Source organism: Salvelinus alpinus, chromosome 37 (assembly GCF_045679555.1).
Source record: "Salvelinus alpinus chromosome 37, SLU_Salpinus.1, whole genome shotgun sequence".
In the NCBI taxonomy this organism is placed as follows: Eukaryota; Metazoa; Chordata; class Actinopteri; order Salmoniformes; family Salmonidae; genus Salvelinus; species Salvelinus alpinus.
In genome coordinates this window covers 13532731-13556812 of record NC_092122.1, presented here as the reverse complement: position 1 = coordinate 13556812, position 24082 = coordinate 13532731, and the positions used below count along the sequence as shown (strand labels likewise).

Below are 24082 nucleotides of genomic sequence, written 5' to 3'. Positions count from 1 at the left end.
CAATTTAGTTTAACAGCTAACAAATTGAAAATTAATCCCGCATATCACATAGGGATTATTTCCCAGGACAAATCGGCCCTTATGGGTTTTGTTTTATGATGTCTCAGTGAACTGCAAAAGCAGAAAGACAGCGGTGTTTTAATGGATACTCGGGCGCCCAGATGTCATATTAATTATTACACTCGGCTATTGACTGGAACCCTCGAATAGAGGGAGCGCTCTGCCTGCCTCTGGAAGATCTGCAGTAGAAAAAAGTCTTTACAAAGCGCTAATTGGACTCTGGAACCGCACTGACAGGGCATGCTAGATACGTTTCAGAAAGCCGACGATGGCGAGGGGGCTGGGGGAAACTGAATAGAACCCACGCTTCTTTTCTAAACTCTCTTGCTGTGCAAAAAAGGGAGGAAAAAGAAAAGAAAAGTTGGTGGGGGCTGGGTTCCTCAATGCAGGCTTGATTTTGAATGCCACAGCCAACACAGAAAAATTTCACAATTTACCCCCTCCCCTCAAACACACACACACACACACACACACACACACACACTTATCCCCATGAGTGGAGTCGGTTGGTTTTGTTCTCAGTGAAAGACATGTTCTATTATGCTGCCCTTTAAAATAAAACAAAATTGTCGAAATACACTGTGTCGAGTCGTTACTGTAACAAAATAGGGTGTATCAAATCATACACAAAACATCCTCGAATGCGTCCTTCTTATGGCCCCTTCTCAGATTTACCCTTCCGTTTCGCCTCTCCGATGTTGATGATTAGCTCTAGCCTAATGAAAGTGGAAAATTCGCCTCTGCTGGACAAAGCTTCATTCTTCGAAAGACGAAGCATTCAAATGCGGTTGTAAAAGTGTTAACAATAAACTGTGGGTCATCCAAGACTGTGGGGTCTGCTTGTGCCTGCCAACCCGAAAGTGTTCAAAACAACTTACAGTCAATGGGGTCTATAAGGTATACCTTATAGTATACTGCCCATACTTTATGGACAATGCAAACAACTAAATCTCAACCTCTTTTATAAGCGCCCTTAAGGTCCGTCAGAGTTTGAGAGCTGCGTTTCAGCACTACTTCTCGGTCCACTTGGGAAATTGGTTATCTGCATGCGTAAAAAGCTAGTATAGACTAATAGTTTCACTTGTATAAGCTATTAAAAAATGTATATATTCAAAACAAATTATGAAGTTGTTTGATTCACCCATAAAGGGACACGTTTTACTCATTTTACACATACAATTAAATTACACCTTATTTGTCTTTCGATCTAGATCTTATTTTAAATTATATCAAACTGTGGCCAACTTTTATGAACAAGACCCTCAGTCTCTCATTCGCCATGAAACAGTTCAATATATCTAGCAAATAAGGTGCATTTCTGAACCAAAGACGCTCTATTTTTATGCATTTTATATGAGGAGCGTCATGCGTAATCATGCGATCCGGTGGTAGATTTCCAAAGCAGCGTTGAATGAAAAGTAACATTCTATTACTTCTCAAAACTCTCAAGACATCTGGAACAAGTCTGCATGCTGCAACCAGTTGTGATTTGGTGACTGTTTGTTCAGTGGTTCAAGTGGCACGCGTCCGGCGTACGCATTGCAACAGCACAGGAGCCAAGGTGAATACAACTAGCACGAGGAGGAGGCGTGGTCAGGTCCAGCGCGTGGGGTTGCCAGTGTATAAGCCCCGCTACTAGCCTTTCTCAGGACTCAGTTCAGACTGAGGAGTGTGCGAGGCAGAAGCCCACAAGACCGCCCATTAAACAAGGCTAAAGTGAGCATTAAGCCACACGTGAACGCCACGAGCAGGACGCACTGCTACAGATCTATCCAAAGAAGAACTCTGAGATTCTCTGCAACTCATATTTTTATTTTTCAATACGTGCCAATGGACATCACAGCCAAGATGGAAATAAATGTGAGCCAGCAGCAGTTCATGCCGCCCTCCTGCTTCTTTGCTTCCGCAGCACAGAGTATCCAGCTCAGCCCTACCAGCAGCCAAGGGAGCGGCAAGTCAGCATCCAAGGTGAAGAGGCAGCGCTCATCCTCGCCCGAGCTGCTAAGATGCAAGAGGAGGCTGAATTTTGCCGGCTTTGGGTATAGCTTGCCGCAGCAGCAGCCGCACACCGTGGCGCGGCGGAACGAGAGGGAGCGCAACAGAGTGAAACTTGTCAACAACGGCTTCGCCACTCTCCGGGAACACGTCCCCAATGGCGCGGCCAACAAGAAGATGAGCAAAGTGGAAACGTTACGGTCGGCGGTGGAGTACATTCGCGCACTGCAGCAACTTTTGGATGAGCACGACGCGGTGAGCGCAGCGTTTCAGTCCGGGGTCCTGTCGCCCAACAACTACCCCAACGAGATGAACTCCATGGCAGGCTCTCCAGTGTCCTCCTACTCGTCCGATGAGGGGTCCTACGACCCTCTCAGTCCCGAGGAGCAGGAACTCCTGGACTTCACCAACTGGTTCTGAGCATCAGCCTATAAGGTACGAATGTTTTTATAATAGGCCTATCATTCATATTCTACAAGTACTGTATTATGCTTTGTTATAATTAATATTTGCATTATTATGTTTTCAAGATCAACTGAAAATAACTTAACTAATGTCTTACCTACTTTTCTTGTTCGTTAATATAGGAATATGGATCAATTGAATGATGTAAACTCTCAGCATGCGCTCGGGAGGATCACAGAGGAGCTCGCACCTTCTAGAACAAGACGCACTGAGCTGGCGTTCTGCTCCGGTCGTCCACGAACCAGTCCACCTAAAGGAACGGCCTTGCAACCGGAGAAACTGCGGACATGCAGGCCAGTGTTGAGCCAAGCGCCAAAGGACTAAAAAGAAAACGGGCTTTCCATGTCTGACAGCGTGGGAATCCAACCTTCCAGCACATTCGCCCACGAAAACAACATTTCAAAAGTGATTTACAACAGCACACAAAACATTGTTTAAAATGTTGTTCTCAAACTATGCTTAATCCAATCAAAGAACATCAACCCTTCTTTGTAAACTCCTGTGACATTTAGTTCTAAAATGCTTCCAATGTGTGGATTTTATTATATGAAATTCTATATCAAACATGTTTTTGAAATATATCAAGATATTTTTGTATGTAAAGAGATTTTTTTTAGATGTTTTCTTTTGTATATATTTATATTGGTAAGTTGCTCTTACCTCTTGCCTATTTTAGACTTGTATAATGCTCTGCAGCTGGCTATTCTGTGTATGGTCATTGATTAATGAGGTTTCAAGAAGGGGTTTGACACTCCAACGTTTTATTTTAGCACCAATGTGTCTTATTTAATAGGAAATACATGTTATTGTATTTGAGTTCACAATGATCAGTTCATGAGTTCACGATGATCAAAGGTTATGCAGCTATTGTCCAAACAGAGCACAATGGCGATTCATTGTCTATTGCTATACTGCCAGCTCCACACTGCCTTTACTTATATCATGTTGGTTGAAAAGAGAAAAGCCTATAACCATATTTTCTACACTCTAGACTCATAATAAAACATTTTCTAGTATTTCCTTTTGTACCTCAAAATTGTACGTTTGCATTTTACATTCACTTTTAGTTACAGTGTGTTTGACTGGAGATGGAATGGGAGAAAGGATATAGGAGAGTGGGGGATGAAATATATTTCTGTTACATTTTTTTAATAGAAATATAACCTATTTTATGCACACTTCCACCAACGAATTCATGTCATATCACACATTTTACGCGCGTCTCCATATGCGTAAAAAAAACAGTACATTCTGTAATATAAGGTATTAACATACACATAGAGTAATACAACAATAGTAAATTCGATTCCTCAAGAATCCAATAGCCCTGTTTATAGCCCGAGGACACTTAATGGGGTGATAATACATCTCGCCTGGCGTTAGGCTAGCTGAGACGTGTCATGAATATTGGAGCGTTGATGCTGCATGTCAATTCTGTTGAGCACCAGATCAATGCTGCAGCGCGCAAGCGCGTGCATATCAGAGTGAGAAAAATATGTACCTACAGCCCAGCACCCCAAAATAGCACTTGAAAAAGTCCCAGTTGTGACAATGGCTCCGTTAATCCGTCTATGCCATCCTCTCAGTGAAATCCCTGACAATAAACTCTAAAAACAACTTTAGTAAACGAAACTGTATAAATAACAGTGAACTCTATCAGCTGACTATGTTTTTGGAACCTCTAATATATTGTGCAATTCTGTAAAACAAACAATCCTATTTGTAATTGAAACCAATTTATTTCGTTGACAAAGCATCAAAATTAGGATTCTGAATCATATAGAACTTTAGGGTTTAAGCTCTGAAAATAAAGTTAATTGCAATGACAAGAAAAAACGTAAAGGTTGAAAAGTTATTCTCGTTTAGCCTACGTGTAAATGATCTCACCTGTGGTAAGTTGCAGGTGCCTACAGGGTAAAAATAGACATTCAAACAGTTTTGCAAAGAGCACACATAACATTCTGCCTCATTGCACTCTGTAAATTGTTAAGGTGCCAATATATTTGACCGCAATTGTAGGCTATATATTGAAACTGACATTAAGCATAATCAAAGGGAAGGACATCATTTGTAGTTGTTTGGTTATATTCATTACAAAAGTTGGCAATTGGTAGGCTTGTTTGCCTTGGTTTGTAAGATTCAATCAATGAAACAGAGACCGATTAAATATTTTAGATGACAATATGTCTAGTTCAGGTACCTATCTATTCCCTGAGGCCAAGAAGCATCGAGTTTGACAGGTAGGGACTCGTTTGCTTCGAGGCGCGTGCCTGGTTTAATGAGTGAATGCGGTTGTCTAGTGGTGGAGAGGAGACAGCGCATTGAATTGGCTGACGGCGTGTGCCTTTCCTACAGCAGCGCGCGACTAGCACTCAACAAATGCCCTTGAGAAGAAAAAAACAGTTTGGCTGAAGTTAATAAACCATTTGTTGCGTGCAGCTGCCAGGGGGAATATCGTCAGAGTGTGCCAGGTATTGTTCACCACTATCTCTAGCTGAAAGGGTTATTGCTCAGCAGTTATTGCTGTTACCACAATACAATATACAATTCATTGACACCAAGATAAACAGCATAGCTGATGTTTCATTCATTATTTATCCGGTAAAAATGTAGCCACATAAGAATATATTCGAAAGCTTGGCTACTAGTCCTACATTTTATTTGAGTGGAGCCTAGTACTACAAAAGCCTGGGTATTGTGTATAATCCACCATTATCTAACTCTAGGTGGACAAATACTGATTTTAAATCTATTACTGAGACCAAGTTCTTTATAGACAGGACACAATGTGCATTTTCTGATGGTGTTAAGTCAGGTTTCCTTGATATTACGAAAGGTGTCCCACAGTCTTCGATTTTGGGTCCTGTACATTTGACTAACTACGGTATATAAACAATATTGGTTTGTCTGTAAAAATGTGTATCCTTCACTTGTGTGCGGGCATACTGCTGTGTATTCTGCTGCCCCTTTCTGTTGACAAGGCTCTGTCTGATCTTCAGTCTGCCTTCATTGATTTACAGAAAACCTTTATTGACCTCAAACTAGTATTAAAGTATATGTTTTCTAGAGCACATGCACTTTAGATTGTGTTAACATCGATTGTGTCCCTGCATGCAAATATCTAGGCGTCTGGATAGACGATGGGCTGTCTTTTAAAAAGCATATAGATGATTTAGTGAAGAAGCTGAGAATAAAATGAGCTTATCCTGTAGAAAAAAGTCCCGCCTCTCGCTTAATAGTAGAAAGCAGATCATTTTACCGACGTTCCTACAGTTCCTAGACTATGGTGACATCATCGATATGAATGCAGCAGCCACTTCATTAACATCTTTAAATGCAGTTTACCATAGCACTTCATTTTATTACTGGTGACAGGTTCAGATGCATCACTGCATCATTAATAACCTTTAGACATACGAGTCACAGCACCATACCCGGTCTCAGGGATTACTCTGGAAATCGCTTCGGCCTCTGCTTTTAGTTTGTTAGCACCTCACGTATGGAACAATCTACAGAGTTACGGATGTGGTGTGGTGCCTTTTGGGGAGTTCAAATTGTTGATTGGGGACCTCTTTGCTGAGGAATGTGATTGTTTTTCTTGAGTGTGTTTGTAATTTTGTATAGTCCTATTTGTATTATATTGTATTTTGTAAATTATGTATATGCTGGGCTCGCTTGGTAAATAGACCTTGCTCTCAATGGAACTCCCTGTTAACCTTTTACTGCAGTGGGCTAAGTCAGGTTTCTTGGTAGTCTTAAACAAATCTACTGTACTTTGAAACAAAAGTACACACCTCACACACGGTTATGGCCTTAAAAAAATTATAATTAGGCAACTGAAAATGTATTACATTTTGAGTTTGCATCCAAATATTATACTTTATATACATCACAGAAGACTGAAACACAAAACCATTTGACATAGAAACACAATTTTTCGTTGTAATATATATATATTTTTTTATTAATTATGAAAAAACAATAACATTCCACCCATGATTGCACTAGAGGGCGATTTGATCATTTGACTGCAGGAAAGGGTTACAATAAAGGTAAAATAAAAATAGAGCTTACCAAGAAGGGCACAAGACACAAAAGCGACAGGCAATATGTTATAGCTCTCTTTGGTACCCTTATTAGGCATCATAGAATTTCTATGACACAGCTACCCGAAAACAGCAATGAATGGTCCGAACAATTCCGTGACCGCCTGTCAGAGTGCGTTAACGCTTTCCTCCCCAACTCTGTCAAGCCTGAGGGAAATTAAATAAAGAACTGCCATATCTAATTTGTAATTTCTTGCCGGACCCTCTCACTTAAAGCTGAGGGAGATGATTGAAAACACATAGGAGATTTAGGTTAGGTCATGCTTCATTTATTTTATTTTCATAATGCCACATTACTCAGTTACTAAAGCGGCGGAGAGCCATTATATTCACCACCCCTATCTTAAAAACCCACACAAAGGTTTGGCATAAATCATGCATTAAATCAATGCTTAATTTGTGCAAAAGTTCGAAGTTGCACCTGCATCTTGCATTTTAGGATTTGGTCCCCCATGAGCATCAATTGTGTATCCCTTGTCCAACTGGAGTCTAAACGTGTTATGTCCCTATTCAGTGCATTACTGATCCAGCATGAACCGCAACTGAAAATCCCTGCATATTTCAGTACCATAGACAGCACCATTCTCAAGCTTAGACGTCCACCTTCAGTAGGCTATTTATAAATGCATATTCCAAAAGGTATCTCCAAAGCCCTTTTGAAGAAATGTCTCAGAATGTCGACCTTGTTACATGAAATGTGCCCCCCCCCCCCCCCCAAAGAACATCTCAAAAACAGCTGTAAGTGCATTAGCTATCATTTTATAAAGGGAACCCTGGAACCTTGTTGCCACAGTGTGTGGTAGCTAATGACAGATAGGGTTCAAGCCTGTGTAGCCGATGACATCACAGGTTGCTGGAGTCATCCAGTGGGTTGGCGATGACTGAGTTGTGGATTAGGACGAAGAGGGGCAGGTACGCCAGGAAGTCCAGCAGGTCCAGGGAGCTGATGTGTCGGAGCTCCTTTTTGATGGCTTCCTCTTGTTCTGGTCGGATGCCCCCAGCCTTGAGCTCCACTAGGAGCTGCTCTGCGCTGATACAGCCCTGCTGGGCCACAGCGCCCCCTGACTGCCCCTCCAGCAGGAACATGAACAGCTGCTGTAGAGGGACAAACACCATGTCAATACAGGTGGAAAAAAGAGAGGCCTTTTCAATATGCAATGGTGTGGACTTGATTTAGACAGGGCAGAGGTGTGTGTGTGTGTCTTGTGTATGTGTGTGTCGGTCGGTGTGTGCCTCTCCTAGCGTCTCATGTTACATCGGCCTGTTTCTAGTCTTGTATGAGTGCACCTGTTTGCACAGTTAAATGCATTCTAGGTAATAATTGGGGGGAGGGGGTATAATCCTCTGGCAATCAGCCCATTTCTACCCTCCAGCTCCTGCAGCCCAGTTAACAACCCTATCCCTACCACCAGCTCTATAATTACTAAGCCTTCCTCCACCTAGACCAGGCTCAGTTTCCACACCCATGGCCACATGCTTTCATGTTCCTTATGTGCCTTTCAGCAGCCTCATCGGCCTGCCCTCCCCATTTGAATGCGACGGGCTGCCTTGCCTCTTGTGAATGGCCATCCTATAACCCTGGTCCATCTGAGATGAGTGGTAGTGTGTCTCAGGGCTGATTAAAGGGAGGGAGGGGCGGAGCGGCGCGGGAGGTACACCGCTGGACACTTTAATGAGATTAAGGCCCCGCAATCCATGAAAGCGAAAAGGAGCCTCTCTCTCTCTCTCTCTCTTTCTATAGATGCACTTGGTCCTTCTGGAAAAAGCTAGTTTTACTAAGCTTTCATTTGAAATGCTCTTCAAAGTGTTTACCAAGTCTTTATTTCACTGTAATTACCCTCCCGGGGCCATGAAAGAGGGAGAGGTACCGCGGAAGAGATCTTGTGATGTAAGCATGAAAATACCTTCATGAGAGTGATTATGGTAAATGTTAAACTATACATGGTAAAGATGGGCTTTACAGTTAGAGAGTAAGCAAACTACCTGAATTATTTTGAATATTATTACCACATGAATATACAGTGCCTTCAGAAAGTGGAATTAAAATGGATTTAATTGACATCTACACAAAACACTCTGTAATGTAAGTAGTCAATACATGTTAGAATCACCTTTGGCAGTGATTACAGCTGTGAGTGATTCTTGGTATGTCTCTAAGAGCTTTCCATACCTGGATTGTGCAACATTTACCCATTATTCTTTTCAAAATTCTTCACGCTCTGTCAAATTGGTTGTTGATCATTACTAGACAACGATTTTCAGGTCTTGACATAGATTTTCAAGCAGATTTAAGTCAAAACTGTAACTTGGCCACTCAGGAAAATTCAATGTTGTCTTGGTAAGCAAGTGTAGATTTGGCCTTGTGTTTTAGGTCAGGGTTTCCCAAACTTGGATCTGGGGCCCCCGCTGGGTGCAAGTTTAGGACTGAGTTTGGGAAACCCCGTTTTAGGTTATTGTCCTGCTGAAAGGTGAATTAATCTTCCAGTGTCTGATGGAAAGCAGACGGAAACAGGTTTTCCTCTAGGATTTTGCCTGTGCTTAGCTCCATTCTGTTTTTGTTTTTTTCCAAAAAACTCCCCAGTCCTTAATGATTACAAGAATACCCATAACCCAATGCAGCCACCACTATGCTTGAAAATATGAAGTGGTACTCAGTAATGTACTGTATTGGATTTTCCCCAACCATAACACTGTTTTCGGGACAAAAAGTTAATTGCTTTGTCACATTTTTTGCAGTATTACTTTAGTGCCTTGTTTTGTAATATTTTTATTCTGTACAGGCTTACTTTTTTTCCACTCTGTCAATTATGTTAGTATTGTGGAGTAACTACAATGTTGTTGATCCATCCTCAGTTTTCTCCTATCACAGCCATTGAACGCAAACTGTTTTAGTCCCCATTGACCTCATGGTGAAATCCCTGAACGGTTTCCTTCCTCTCCGGTAACTGAGTTAGGAAGGACGCCTGTATCTTTGTAGTGACTGGGTGTACTGATAAACCATCCACAGTTTAATTAATAACTTCACCATGCTCAAAGAGATATTCAATGTCTGTTATTTTTTTACCCATCTACCAATAGGTGCCCTCCTTTGCGAGGCATTGGAAAACCTCCCTGGTCTTTGTGGTTGAATCTGTGTTTATAAAAATAAAAATAAATGTTTTTAACCTTTATTTAACTAGGCAAGTCAGTTAAGAACAAATTCTTATTTACAATGACGGCCTACCCCGGCCAAACACGGACGACGCTGGGCCAATTGTGCGCCGCCCTATGGGACTCCCAATCACGGCCGGATGTGATTCAGCCTGGATTCAAACCAGTGCACTGGTGCACTTGCACTGAGATGCAGTGCCTTAGACCGCTGCGCCACTCGGGAGCCTGTGTTTGAAATTCACTGCTCGACTGAGGGACCTTACAGATAATTGTATGTGTGGGGTACAGTGATGAGGTAGTCATTCAAAAATCATGTTAAACACTAGTATTGCACACAGAGTGAGTCCCTGTGTAACGTTTGCTTCCAACTCACACCCTCAAACACGTAGATCCCCTGAACACAGCTCACTTTCCAGCCCACTTTCCAGCTCACACTCTCAAACACCTAGATCCCCTGAACGCAGCTCACTCTCCAGATCCCAATCACCTGAATTCTAATCACCTGTTCACACACACCTGTATGTCATTATCACACACTATTTAGTTCAGTTCTTTGCAACCCCATCATTGTGAGGTATTGTTTGTTTTGTGACACACGGCATTCGGAGCTCTGGTTTTCCCTTGATTTACTCCTCCCGTGTATGATAGTTTTTGCCTGCCTCACTAACAACGCCTTTTGCCTATTCCCTGCCTGTACTTTAGCCTATCGGATGTCCTGTTATCTACCTATTGCCTGATCTCCCGGACTACGTTACTAGCCTTTTCCCTGCCTGTGCTGTTGCCCTTTTGGACCCCCTGTGTGTGGCCTTTTGCCTGCCCCTGGACCCAGCTACCTGCCTCCTCCTGTGGTCCATTGCAATAAACACCTGCTGCACCCTGCGCTTGAAACCAGCTCTCTGTCTCCCCTCGTGTTCATTACACCCTGCAACTTATTATGTGAATTGTTAGGCACATTTTTACTCCTGAACTAATTTAGGCTTGCCATAACAAAGGGGTTGAATACTTATTGACTCAAGACATTTCAGCTTTTCAGTTTGAATACATTTTTACAAATTTAGAAAAAACATATTTCCACTTTGACATTATGGGTTATTGTGTGTAGGCCAGTGACAAAAACATCTCTATTTAATCTACAGTATATATTTTAAATTCAGGTCATAACACAACAAAATGTGGAAAAGGTCAAGGGGTGTGAATACTTTCTGAAGGCACTGTAGACCGGCGTCCATACTGAAGATGTTGATTCAACAGGCATGAGATAATACAAACCAAATGTTGTCATTACCTTTGCTTTGTATAGCTTTAATGCCAAAGAATGGAAGTCCATTTTGCTTATCAGGGAACGCATAAATACACTGGGAAAAAAGAGACACAGACAGTGTCATTCAGGAGACAATCATGACACTGATCATGACACACTCAGAGGAACTTAAAAATCCCTCTCCTTTTGAAACATCCTCTTTGTCATATAAATATGCACACGTACGGTCAAAATGAATCTCACTACATCTCTTTGTGGATATCTCTACAGTGTCACTATAGTGTTAGGGTAAAGGCGAGAAAGAGAGAGTAAACAGAAAAACAGGAGAGGTGGCCCAGTTGGGGAGGTCTGGGTCCCTGTGGCGGGTGTTTTTTGGCGGGGCTCTCCCATGTGACGCTGTTTGGGCAGATGTGATGGTAAAGTGTTCTGAGCCCATTGTGGTTGCTCACCGTGGCCTGTCCCCCAAACAATGACCATGGATACGGGGACATCCCGCCACAGCTAACGGATAAAACTGCTCTGGATGGAGACAGTGAGAGGGTGGTGAGGGTGGTGGGCGAGGGGTAGTAGGGTGGGGGTGGGGGGTTCAGTGGAGGTAGGGGGAGGGGGAGACCGGGGATCAGGGCACGCTCTGGTGCAATGTGACCATTCGCTGACCGACACAATCTAGTCCCCGTTCAGATAATTAGACAGAGACACAGACGATTGTGTTGGGACAGACCTCTCCTGTCCAGCGTGTGGCACAGCGACGGCCGTCCCCCGGTCTCTAACGAGCCCCCCGTGCTAATGAGCCCTCGTCCCTCCCCGGCCCGGCCCACGCGCTGAATGGCCTGTTAGTGGGAAAGAATGGAATCAGCACTCTGCCACCGAGTTGAGCGCACGCCTGAGTGCCCCCAGCGCTGCGACTGGCCCACTTCCCTAACCGGGGCCAAGACGGGAGGGGCTTGACGGGAACGAGGGGAGACAGGGCAGCTAATGATCATTAATTGCACTTGGTTTGCAGTAAAAGAGCCCAAATGACGGTGCAGGGAAGGACAGTCATGATAATGGCCGCCCCCAAACATGGGTCCGGGAAGGACCAGTGAGGAGGATAATAGCAGCCTAACCCACTTCTTTTGTTGGCCCTCCTACGGCACCCTGCCGTGGACAACCCAGCAGACTTCGTACTTACGTAATGTCCAACATTTTGGCGGTCACTCCTCCATTAAGGGGGCAGGGGCATGATGAGGTTGGGGGTCAGTGTTGGAACGCAAACGCATGCTGACCCAGTTAAAATCGAGTGACAGGTAGAAATTGAGACTTGTTTTTGGAAGAGAGGGATTTGAGCAGGCCACAGTTGGTCTGAATGCAGTGTGAAGGAAGGAGAGAATGAATAAAAGCAGGTCTGAGGGAGAAGAAGAGGAGAATGCATTTGGAGGGACTCAGAAGTGAGAAGAAAGAGGGTGAGAGGTACATTGCATTGTGGGTCAGTCTATTTAAAGGTGAGCGGTTCAACCGTCTAGGGTCTCAGGTTTCCCTGCTCATTGCCAAATGAACACCTCCTCCCTCTCAGTGGTCTGAGTCACTAGTGAATTGGCAGGAACATTGGGAATTACTGTTCTACCATCATGCGGCTTTTACTAGATTCATTCAAAATAATGCACTAGAACCACACACACCACACACACACACACACACACACACACACACACACACACACACACACACACACACACACACACACACACACACACACACACACACACACACACACACACACACACACACACACACACACACACACACACACACACAAGGTCAGAATGAGGAAAGACTACTAGGAGCGAGGAGTGAAATTCCACTACAGATCTTCCAGGTTCAGGGGGGTTCAGTGGGGGCATGAGGCTCCACTGGTGTCCTGTAAGGGAATGCAACCCTGGCTCCGATGGGCTGCTGCTGTATGGAAATGTGTCTCTCAGGTCATGTGACCTGCCCTGGGGGAATAGCGATGTACAAGGAGGGCTGAGAAGCACAGTGTTATACAGGGACAGATGGACTGAGTCAGGGGCAACACGCCAGAGAAGAGAGAGACATTGAGAGAGAGAGAGAGAGAGATATTGAGAGAGAGAGTGAGAAAGAGAGAGACTGAGGCACAGAGGGGAGAACTAGATTGAATAGTTGACTGAAGTTGTAAAGGATAGAAAGGGAATTGCGGGGGAAGGGGGAAATAACGGCATGGTACATCATTATTTGGGATACTCATGCTGGTGAATCCTCAAAGGCAGCCAGAGAGTAGTATTGTTGGGCTACTGTTACAGATTAGTTTTACGCTATGACTAAAATCAACAGGATTAGAGCAGGTAACAGGATCAATTTAGTTCAGCTAGGACCAGATGAGAGACTGACGCTATTGTTTTTTAGGGAAGGGTATTAAGACGACTAATTTGTCTTGAAGCTTGTACTTCCATCTAAGGACCTACAGATGAAAATTAGCAGTTTAGGAAACTCTGGAAGTATTACATGCCAGTATTGTCTGAGATGTTAATGATTGGGCATGGCACCTGTTAGATATATCCAGGAACCATTTACAAGTTCTCTGAAAATGTTCCATTTCCATGTACTGGAGGTTAAAATGAATCATCACGATCACAATTACTTCTTTCCAGACTAAACACCCCAGTCAGACTCTCTCCATTTCTGGAGAAGTCAGACAGTCTATAGGCATAGATGGGATTGAGTAGGAGCCTCTTCTCCTCTTCACGGGGCCGCACAAAGGGCCAGCCGTAAATCAGGGGACCCATGACACTGGCCGCGTCCACCCTGAGAGGGAGCTCTCACACTGGACTGTGTCTCCCTGAGCAGCCCCTGACCCCTGGAGACCCCTGGAGCTTCAGGCGGGCCCTGCTCACAGTACTTAGTACTCAGCCATAAACCACGGCCAGGGAGAAACGTGCAGTGTGTGGGAATCTGTGGCATATGGGATATAATGTAGTGACAGAGGCCCCAAACTCTAATCAGTGTGATGGGGTTCTGTACTGGGATCATGACTGCCCAGGTCAGCTTTAAATGGCCTGACTAGGCATGTTGTAGTCTTAATATATTCACAGGCATACACAAACACACTCAAAACAGTACACACACACAGAGGCATACACAGTGGACAGACATATCGATGCATACACAGTGGACAGACATACTGACGCAGTCACAGTGGACAGACATATCGATGCATACACAGTGGACAGACATACTGATGCAGTCACAGTGGATAGACATACTGATGCATACACCGTGGACAGACATACTGATGCATACACAGTGGACAGACATACACAGTGGACAGACATACGGATGCATACACAGTGGACAGACATACTGATGCCTACACAGTGGACAGACATACTGATGCATACACAGTGGACAGACATACACAGTGGACAGACATACTGATGCATACACAGTGGACAGACATACTGATGCATACACAGTGGACAGACATACACAGTGGACAGACATACGGATGCATACACAGTGGACAGACATACTGATGCATACACAGTGGACAGACATACTGATGCATACCCAGTGGACAGACATACACAGTGGACAGACATACGGATGCATAAACAGTGGACAGACATACTGATGCATACACAGTGGACAGACATACTGATGCATACACAGTGGACAGACATACTGATGCATACACAGTGGACAGACATACTGATGCATACACAGTGGACAGACATACTGATGCATACACAGTGGACAGACATACTGATGCCTACACAGTGGACAGACATACTGATGCATACACAGTGGACAGACATACACAGTGGACAGACATACTGATGCATACACAGTGGACAGACATACTGATGCATACACAGTGGACAGACATACTGATGCATACACAGTGGACAGACATACACAGTGGACAGACATACTGATGCATACACAGTGGACAGACATACTGATGCATACACAGTGGACAGACATACACAGTGGACAGACATACGGATGCATACACAGTGGACAGACATACTGATGCATACACAGTGGACAGACATACTGATGCATACACAGTGGACAGACATACACAGTGGACAGACATACTGACGCATACACAGTGGACCAACATACTGATGCATACACAGTGGACAGACATACACAGTGGACAGACATACGGATGCATACACAGTGGACAGACATACTGATGCATACACAGTGGACAGACATACACAGTGGACAGACATACTGACGCATACACAGTGGACCAACATACTGATGCATACACAGTGGACAGACATACACAGTGGACAGACATACTGATGCATACACAGTGGACAGACATACTGATGCATACACAGTGGACAGACATACTGATGCATACACAGTGGACAGACATACTGACGCATACACAGTGGACCGACATACTGATGCATACACAGTGGACAGACATACACAGTGGATAGACATACTGATGCATACACAGTGGACAGACATACTGATGCATACACAGTGGACAGACATACTGATGTCTACACAGTGGACAGACATACTGATGCATACACAGTGGACAGACATACACAGTGGACAGACATACTGATGCATACACAGTGGACAGACATACTGATGCATACACAGTGGACAGACATACTGATGCATACACAGTGGACAGACATACACAGTGGACAGACATACTGACGCATACACAGTGGACCAACATACTGATGCATACACAGTGGACAGACATACACAGTGGACAGACATACTGATGCATACACAGTGGACAGACATACTGATGCATACACAGTGGACAGACATACTGATGCATACACAGTGGACAGACATACTGACGCATACACAGTGGACCGACATACTGATGCATACACAGTGGACAGACATACACAGTGGATAGACATACTGATGCATACACAGTGGACAGACATACTGATGCATACACAGTGGACAGACATACTGATGCATACACACACACTATTATTCATATTCATGGTGGGGTGGTCAGTGACACCTCTTCCGACTTCATTGTGAAAAGGGAGTTGGATTAGTGACTTGGAATACTCACTCCATGGTGGCTATTTTCTGCGCCAGGCTCGCAATCACAGCAAAGAGCCTCAGGTCTGTAAGTCCATCTGTCACCCTGAAATCCACCATCTCCAGGATCTGAGAGAAAAACCATCATGGTCAAAGTGATACAGAAGGTGTTGTGTGTGTGTGTGTTGTGTGTATTGTAGTATTTACCCTGTAGACATATATCTCTTCTTCATCAGTTAGCAGCTCTGGAGGGATGATCTTCTTTAGTGCCAGCAGCACTTGCAGGCAGGAAATGTAACCATCAGCATCGCTGTCAACCTGAAGGGATCATCGTCAACATTATCATCAACAACAACAACATCATCATGTAAGCAAAGTTAGAATCACGAGAGACAGGAAGAGTGAAAAGGAGAGAGAGAGTAAGAACTAGAGAAAAAGAGAGACAGGAATAGTGAAATGGAGAGAGAGAGAGTAAGAACTAGAGAAATAGAGAGACAGGAAGAGTGAAAAGGAGAGAGAGAGTAAGAACTAGAGAAAGAGAGAGACAGGAATAGTGAAATGGAGAGAGAGAGAGTAAGAACTAGAGAAATAGAGAGACAAGAAGAGTGAAAAGGAGAGAGAGAGTAAGAACTAGAGAAATAGAGAGACAGGAATAGTGAAATGGAGAGAGAGAGAGTAAGAACTAGAGAGAGAGAGAGACAGGAATAGTGAAAAGGAGAGAGTAAGAACTAGAGAGAGAGAGAGACAGGAATAGTGAAAAGGAGAGAGAGAGTAAGAACTAGAGAGAGAGAGACAGGAATAGTGAAAAGGAGAGAGTAAGAACTAGAGAGAGAGAGAGACAGGAATAGTGAAAAGGAGAGAGAGAGTAAGAACTAGAGAAATAGAGAGACAGGAATAGTGAAATGGAGAGAGAGAGAGTAAGAACTAGAGAAATAGAGAGACAAGAAGAGTGAAAAGGAGAGAGAGAGTAAAAACTAGAGAGAGAGAGAGACAGGAATAGTGAAAAGGAGAGAGTAAGAACTAGAGAGAGAGAGAGACAGGAATAGTGAAAAGGAGAGAGAGAGTAAGAACTAGAGAAATAGAGAGACAGGAATAGTGAAATGGAGAGAGAGAGAGTAAGAACTAGAGAAATAGAGAGACAAGAAGAGTGAAAAGGAGAGAGAGAGTAAGAACTAGAGAAATAGAGAGACAGGAATAGTGAAATGGAGAGAGAGAGAGTAAGAACTAGAGAAATAGAGAGACAGGAAGAGTGAAAAGGAGAGAGAGTAAGAACTAGAGAGAGAGAGAGACAGGAATAGTGAAAAGGAGAGAGTAAGAACTAGATAAAGAGAGAGACAGAAAACCAGGAAGAAAGAGGGAGTGTATCTGAGGCATAGTGTGAACAGAGAGGGTTTAAATCCCCTTTCACTTACTGCTTCAAAAGCCCTTTTGTATTCTGCCAGCTTCTCCTGGCTGAAAATGCAATACTTTGCCAAGAAGTCGACTGCAAGAAAGAAAGGAAGAGGAGAAGAGGGAGAAGAGAGTAAATACAAACCTCTGTGTTTAACAGGCTCTCTAGCGGGAAGAGAAGCCACACACAACCCTCTGCTATAGTGTTAAATTCAAATCAACTGCTTACAAATCCTCACACATCACCAAACTGAAATATAAACTTAATATTATCTCAAACTGGGTTTATATCTTATTTATCTGATTTCATACTGATCACAAAACATCTGTGAGATTTTTGAACGTTTTCCAATTAATATCTAGATATACAGTATGCCAGGATTCAGGTGTGTGTATGTGTCGGTGCGTGTGTGAGAGTCTGGTCTTTATCAATGTGAGGACAGCAGCATCCCTCTGGTAGTGGTGGTGTTAGGGGGGGGGGGGCGCAATAAGGGCCAGTGTGTTCACTGGGGTTCCCAGCCGGGCAGGCAGCACACTCAGGGGCCTCCTGTGGCACTTGGCTGCTAAGTCTTTGTGTGTGTAGAGAGAGAGGAGTTTTTACAGACCTGGGATCAGTTGAGGTCAATGTATTGATTGACTAAGAGAAACAGGCATCATAACCCACTTTAGGGGAAACGTTTAATACAAGTAAAGGGGTTTGAGCACGTAGTACACATTTTAGAAATTATATACAGTTGAAGTCGGAAGTTTACATACACTTAGGTTGGAGTCATTAAAACTCGTTTTTCAACCACTCCACAAATTTCTTGTTAAACAAACTATAGTTTTGGCAAGTCGGTTAGGACATCTACTTTGTGCATTACACAAGTAATTTTTCCAACAATTGTTTAAAGACAAATTATTTCACTTATAATTCACTGTATCACAATTCCAGTGGGTCAGAAGTTTACATACACTAAGTTGACTGTGCCTTTAAACAGCTTGGAAAATTCCAGAAAATCATGTCATGACTTTAGAAGCTTCTGATAGGCTAATTGACATAATTTGAGTCAATTGGAGGTGTACCTGTGGATGTATTTCAAGGCCTACCTTCAAACTCAGTGCCTCTTTGCTTGACATCATGGGAAAATAAAAAGAAATCAGCCAAGACCTCAAAAGAAAAATTGTAGACTTCCACAAGTCTGGTTCATCCTAGGGAGCAATTTCCAAATGCCTGAAGGTACCACGTTCATCTGTACAAACAATAGTACGCAAGTATAAACACCATGGGACCACGCAGCCGTCACACCGCTCAGGAAAGAGACGCGTTCTGTCTCCTAGAGAATAATTTACTTTGGTGCGAAAAGTGCAAATCAATCCCAGAACAACAGCAAAGGACCTTGTGAAGATGCTGGAGGAAACAGGTATAAAAGTATCTATATCCACAGTAAAACGAGTCCAATATCGGCATAACCTGAAAGGACACTCAGCAAGGAAGAAGCCACTGCACCAAAACTGCCATAAAAAAGCTAGAATACGGTTTGCAACTGCACATGTGGACAAAGATCGTACTTTTTTGAGAAATTTCCTCTGGTCTGATGAAACAAAAATATAAATTTTGGGCTATAATGACCATCGTTATGTTTGGAGGAAAAAGGGGGAGGCTTGCAAGCCGAAGAACACCCTCCCAACCGTGAAGCATGGGGGTGGCAGCATCATGTTGTGGGGATGCTTTTCTGCAGGAGGGGCTGGTGCAGTTCACAAAATAGATGGCTTCATGAGGAAGGACAATTATGTGGATATATTGAAGCAGCATCTCAAGACATCAGTCAGGAAGTTAAAGCTTGGTCGCAAATGGGTCTTCCAAATGGACAATGACCCCAAGCATACTTCCAAAGTTGTGGCAAAATGGCTTAAGGACAACAAAGTCAAGCTATGTGGCTATCACAAAGCCTTGATCTCAATCCCAAAGAAAATTTGTGGGCAGAACTGAAAAAGCGTGTGCGAGCAAGGAGGCCTATAAACCTAATTCAGTTGCACCAGCTCTGTCAGGAGGAATGGGCCAAATTCACCCAACTTTTCGTGGGAAGCTTGTGGAAGGCTACCTGAAACGTTTGACCCAAGTTAAACAATTTAAACGCAATGCTGCCAAATACTAATTGAGTGTATGTAAACTTCTGACCCACTGGGAATGTGATGAAATAAATAAAAGCTGAAATAAATCATTCTCTCTACTATTAATCTGACATTTCACATTCTTCAAATAAAGTGGTGATCCTAACTGACCTAAGACAGGTTACTAGGATTAAATGTCAGGAATTGTGAAAAACTGAGTTTAAATGTATTGGGCTAAGGTGTATGTAAACTTCCGACTTCAACTGTATATATACGGATGTTGAGGATGCCACAAGTCTACAGTGGTCAACATTTCAGATAGCAACTGAAGGGACTACATCTCGTTTGCTATGATAGCTAATCACACATCCACGTCAATTTCAGAAAGCAAATCTGGAGGAGGAGAAGAGAAAGCAGCAGAAAGGAGAAACGGGAGAGTAGGGAAGAGAATGGGAGAGAAGCAGAGAGGAAGGAAAGAGAAGGGGAGAGAAGGGGAGAGCTCTTTAAGCTGCTTCCACTTCAATTCAGTAGAGATGAGAAAGAGTCCACTGAATAATGGATCTATTCATTGGGTAGCAGAAGAAAGTAACAGAAACAGAGTTTGTATCAGTCTGACTTAAACCCCTGGACCTCTGGGTTGCTCCCCGGTTGCAGGGGGCCGTTTCAATCTGCCATTTATCTGCTTAGGCCTAATCAAAACCAGGCCTTCCGCAGCCTCTGCCTTTCACATGCAAATTGTTACATTCGCATCCAGACAACTTGACTTGTTAAAGCTTGATTGATCAAAACCTGCGGGGCGGCTGTGTACATCTGTTTGCAAATATCTGTGACGAGAAGGGGCTTTCGCTGAGACCCACGAGTCACACGTTCGGTCCCCGAGCAGCGTCTGGGATGGGTATTAGCTAGCCCCCAGACCCCAATCTAACCCTCTTCAATAGACACACACACACTCCACTGCCTGGATCAGTGCACTGATCAATCCAATGAAGTGAATTGACAGCTTCTGTAACAGAGTAAATGGATCCCCCGTCTCCTCTCTTTAGCATGGTGGCGGGCTGAGGCAGTTCCCATCAGTCCTGTCCCTGGTAGGTAGTGCTCTCTCTTTCTCTATCCTAGGGCTTCTTCTCTTTCCTGGGCCTCTGAATTGCACCTCTCAGGCCTGATGTGTGCCCACAGGCACTCACTTTTACACACACACACACACACACACACACACACACACACACACACACACACACACACACACACACACACACACACACACACACACACACACACACACACACACACACACACACACACACACACACACACACACACACACACACACACACACACACCAGTCCGTGTTGGAGGGAATAGATCAGGGGGTCTGCGACTGAGGGGGCCACTCCGTCGGGAAATCAGCCGGACAAAAGGTGCAGTGGAGTGAGAGATTGAGGGAGGAAGCGAAGGCGGGTGGAGGAGCGGGACAAAGCGCAGGCACTAAAACCTCCTGCCAGATAGCCTTATCTGATTCCACTCCAGCGCATGATGGCTTTTTTTTCAGATGGCCTTTAAAGCACACAGGTTGTGCCTTTGGTGTGAAGCCTAGCAGAAAATGTTAATCAAGAGAAGGACCGTGGCACAGAAAGGCGAGAGAAAGGGGAGAGTCACTCCGCTAAACCTGTAATCTGTAATGAGAGTGAGGCGATTCAGTAGCGATTGAGGGAGGAACAATGGGGCCGTGATGATGATGAGCAAGGAGGTTCACTTTCACTGCCGTTTGTTTTGCTGCTTTTTGTTCAGTTTCTTCAGTCACCACAAAGATGTCCACCGGTCCGCAGACGGCGAAAAGCCACCAGTCACATCTCATTTAACACACACTTGGACATCACTGTCAATGTCTCCAGCTGAGAGATGACAAACGGCCTGATTGCTGATCTGACACCGTGCAGGCATTCATGAACGCACGATTAATACTTTCTCACACAGTCACAATCTGAACAAAACAATCATTCAAAGTGAGAAAGTAGTTTGCATATAACCGTTATTTTTGATCGAAATCTAGGTTAAGTCGGAATAACTGAATGACTGCAACAACAAACGTTCTCAATACCGTACATTATAGTCAAGAAATGTAAACTGTGGTTCTATTGTGTTATATCACGTGTTGTCCTCTTGTTTATTTCGCTCCCTCTCTTCCCCGCTTAATCCCAGACCTTTGTTTCTGCTCATCATCACATGTATCAAGTATCCATAATTCCCCAAACAAAGGTCACATTCAGTGCTAGAGGAGAAATGACCCCGTTTTTCCAGCGGGAGAACGTCAGAGCCCAACCAAACCCGCACAGTGTCTGATTAAAAACCTGTATTTAGAGTAATTACATTCATGTAATGAGCATGGATTTTCCATGGTGTTGGCTAGGCTCAAACGTTATCCACTGTGACGGTAACACAACAGACAGACTACATGGGAACCTTTGGGGATACGTTGTGTTTTAAGCTCTTTAAGTGCTATGATTTAATTCTGTAGCGTCAAAACATGACATAATGAGTGCTAGTCCTACATTCTTAAAATAAACCAAAGCTTCAGTATAGTTTGAGTAGTTTGACATGTTGTATGATGATAATAAAATCATCCATTCACTGACATTAATTCAACCAAACTGGTCTAGATTGTTCCATGATACGATTCTAGAGTATATTTACGTGCATTAATTACACAATGGAGCAACCAATGAGGTTTATATGAAGACTACATGTTACAGTAACAGCATTACACAAGCAGGAGGTTGAGAGCTTCAGTAGGCCAGTAGGAGGTGCAGGAGGAGATCATCCGTCCTTTCATTCCTGAGCTCCACTCAATGTTGAAACTCATTCACAGAGAGTGTGTATCTAAGACAATGTCCATATCCACACACAACTGTTAGCTGAAGACAGGGGGTCGGACATTACTTAAACATATTGTACATTTCCTCTAGTCTTGTAACAGCAGTGGCTAAGGATTCATGGCCAGACTAGCCAATTCATCAATGACGATTACATGATGTTATCGTTTTACATGAAAGAAACTTAGAACCATATTTACAGGATAGTTCATCAACTTTTCGTGATTCTTTAATAACGCAACCAAATATTATTCAACATCTCTTTTGAGTCGGAGGAGAATTTGGCAGTGTGCTCCAGTCCCTTTGAGCATGGTGGATTCAGGAGGGGGGGCAGAATTTGGCAACAGGCCTCATCATTGCTCCATGGACCCGTGGCTCCGCCCCTTCACTTTCCCCAAAAGGATGAGGGGGAAAAGTCTGTCAGGAAAACAAACAAAGACACACGCAGCGCCACACTCCCGACCCTGGCAGCATGCCACCCACCTCACCACAAACCACAGCTCGCATACACACACTCATACACACGCCTACGTCCAATCACCTAGCGCTGCTACACACACACACACACACACACACAGATCCACAAAGATAAGTCCTCAAAGCCTCTAATCATCTGCTATAACTGATCTGTACTGATAAGCTGACAAAGCCAAATTCTGTGTTATTGCCCAGCCTCTCCTTGACATTATGCCATTAATAAAGCCATTGTGGAGGGCCCTCTCTGTTCAGACACCATATAATAGACTCTTTGACAGATTCACTTTGCCGCTCTCTGCCTCTCTCCTTCTCTGCGCTCTTTGAAAACAGCGGCAGCTAACGTGCATATTCCACGCTGATGCTCATCAATAGGCTGGCTGTTTGTTTGTCCAGTCATTTGGCGCTAATGGTAAATACACAGAGGTATTCTAGATCAAAGGCTGAGCAAACAGCCGTTACATAAAGGCACTGTACCCTAGCGCACGGGCACACACACACACCGACACACACACACACACAGATACATACATATACACACAGACACAGGCGCATGCGTGCAGACACACACACACATACACCCTCTTTTCTAAGTGATTGGTCTCCCTTGCTCATTCATTGAGAAGCTATTCATTGCGGTGAAAACAACCGAGCAAACGACTGCAGTGGATTCCCCACCTAACTGAATAGAACGCTAATACACGGGAGGCTGAGTGGCGTCCGGGGGGGCGGGGCTGAGGCGGTGCAGTCACGGGGCCGCCAGGTGTTCCCCATCAACACTGACATTCATCAGAGACCCTGGCAGAGTGAGTCACTGTCGCCAGCAGCACAGGTACAGCTACTGAGCAGCACTCCATGGGACAACAGCACACAATGGAGCTCCGAGGGGGCACCAGTCTCCCTGCATGCACTTACAGTCATCCCTCTTGCGTATCTATCCAAAACAATCATGCACTCAGTCAACACAGGCATTGTATGTTCCTAGCCTACTAGGAAAACATTGAGGTTCAGACCTGACCACGCTCTTATCTGTATGAAAACAATCATCACTCCGCTATTGCTTATACTTCCTGTATACAATCTGCAGTCTATCTACTACTGTGATAACACAGTCATGTACACCTTCCTGTATACAATCTACAGTCTCTCTACTACTGTGATAACACAGTCATGTACACCTT

The 24082-nt window shown here is 44.0% G+C and overlaps 2 protein-coding genes across 2 annotated transcripts in view; one reads left to right on the top strand and one right to left on the bottom strand.

Annotated features, from left to right (window-relative positions):
• Positions 1–1720: 1720 nt before the first annotated feature.
• ascl1a (achaete-scute family bHLH transcription factor 1a) lies at positions 1721–2765 on the top strand. The gene is made up of 2 exons (XM_071386314.1): positions 1721–2490; positions 2643–2765. Exon 1 carries the CDS (start codon positions 1891–1893, stop codon positions 2473–2475), a length of 585 nt encoding a protein of 194 aa, XP_071242415.1. The 5' UTR covers positions 1721–1890; the 3' UTR covers positions 2476–2490; positions 2643–2765.
• A 3667-nt stretch (positions 2766–6432) lies between these two features.
• The window catches only part of LOC139566102 (uncharacterized), a 60496-nt gene continuing 42846 nt past the window's right edge, over positions 6433–24082 (bottom strand). The window contains exons 12-16 of the mRNA XM_071387025.1: positions 17487–17557; positions 16282–16392; positions 16106–16203; positions 11062–11131; positions 6433–7721 (exon numbers count right to left, since the gene is read on the bottom strand). Coding sequence (XP_071243126.1) covers positions 7470–7721; positions 11062–11131; positions 16106–16203; positions 16282–16392; positions 17487–17557 — 602 coding nt within the window. The 3' untranslated portion in view covers positions 6433–7469. The remainder of the gene's footprint in view (positions 7722–11061; positions 11132–16105; positions 16204–16281; positions 16393–17486; positions 17558–24082) is intronic.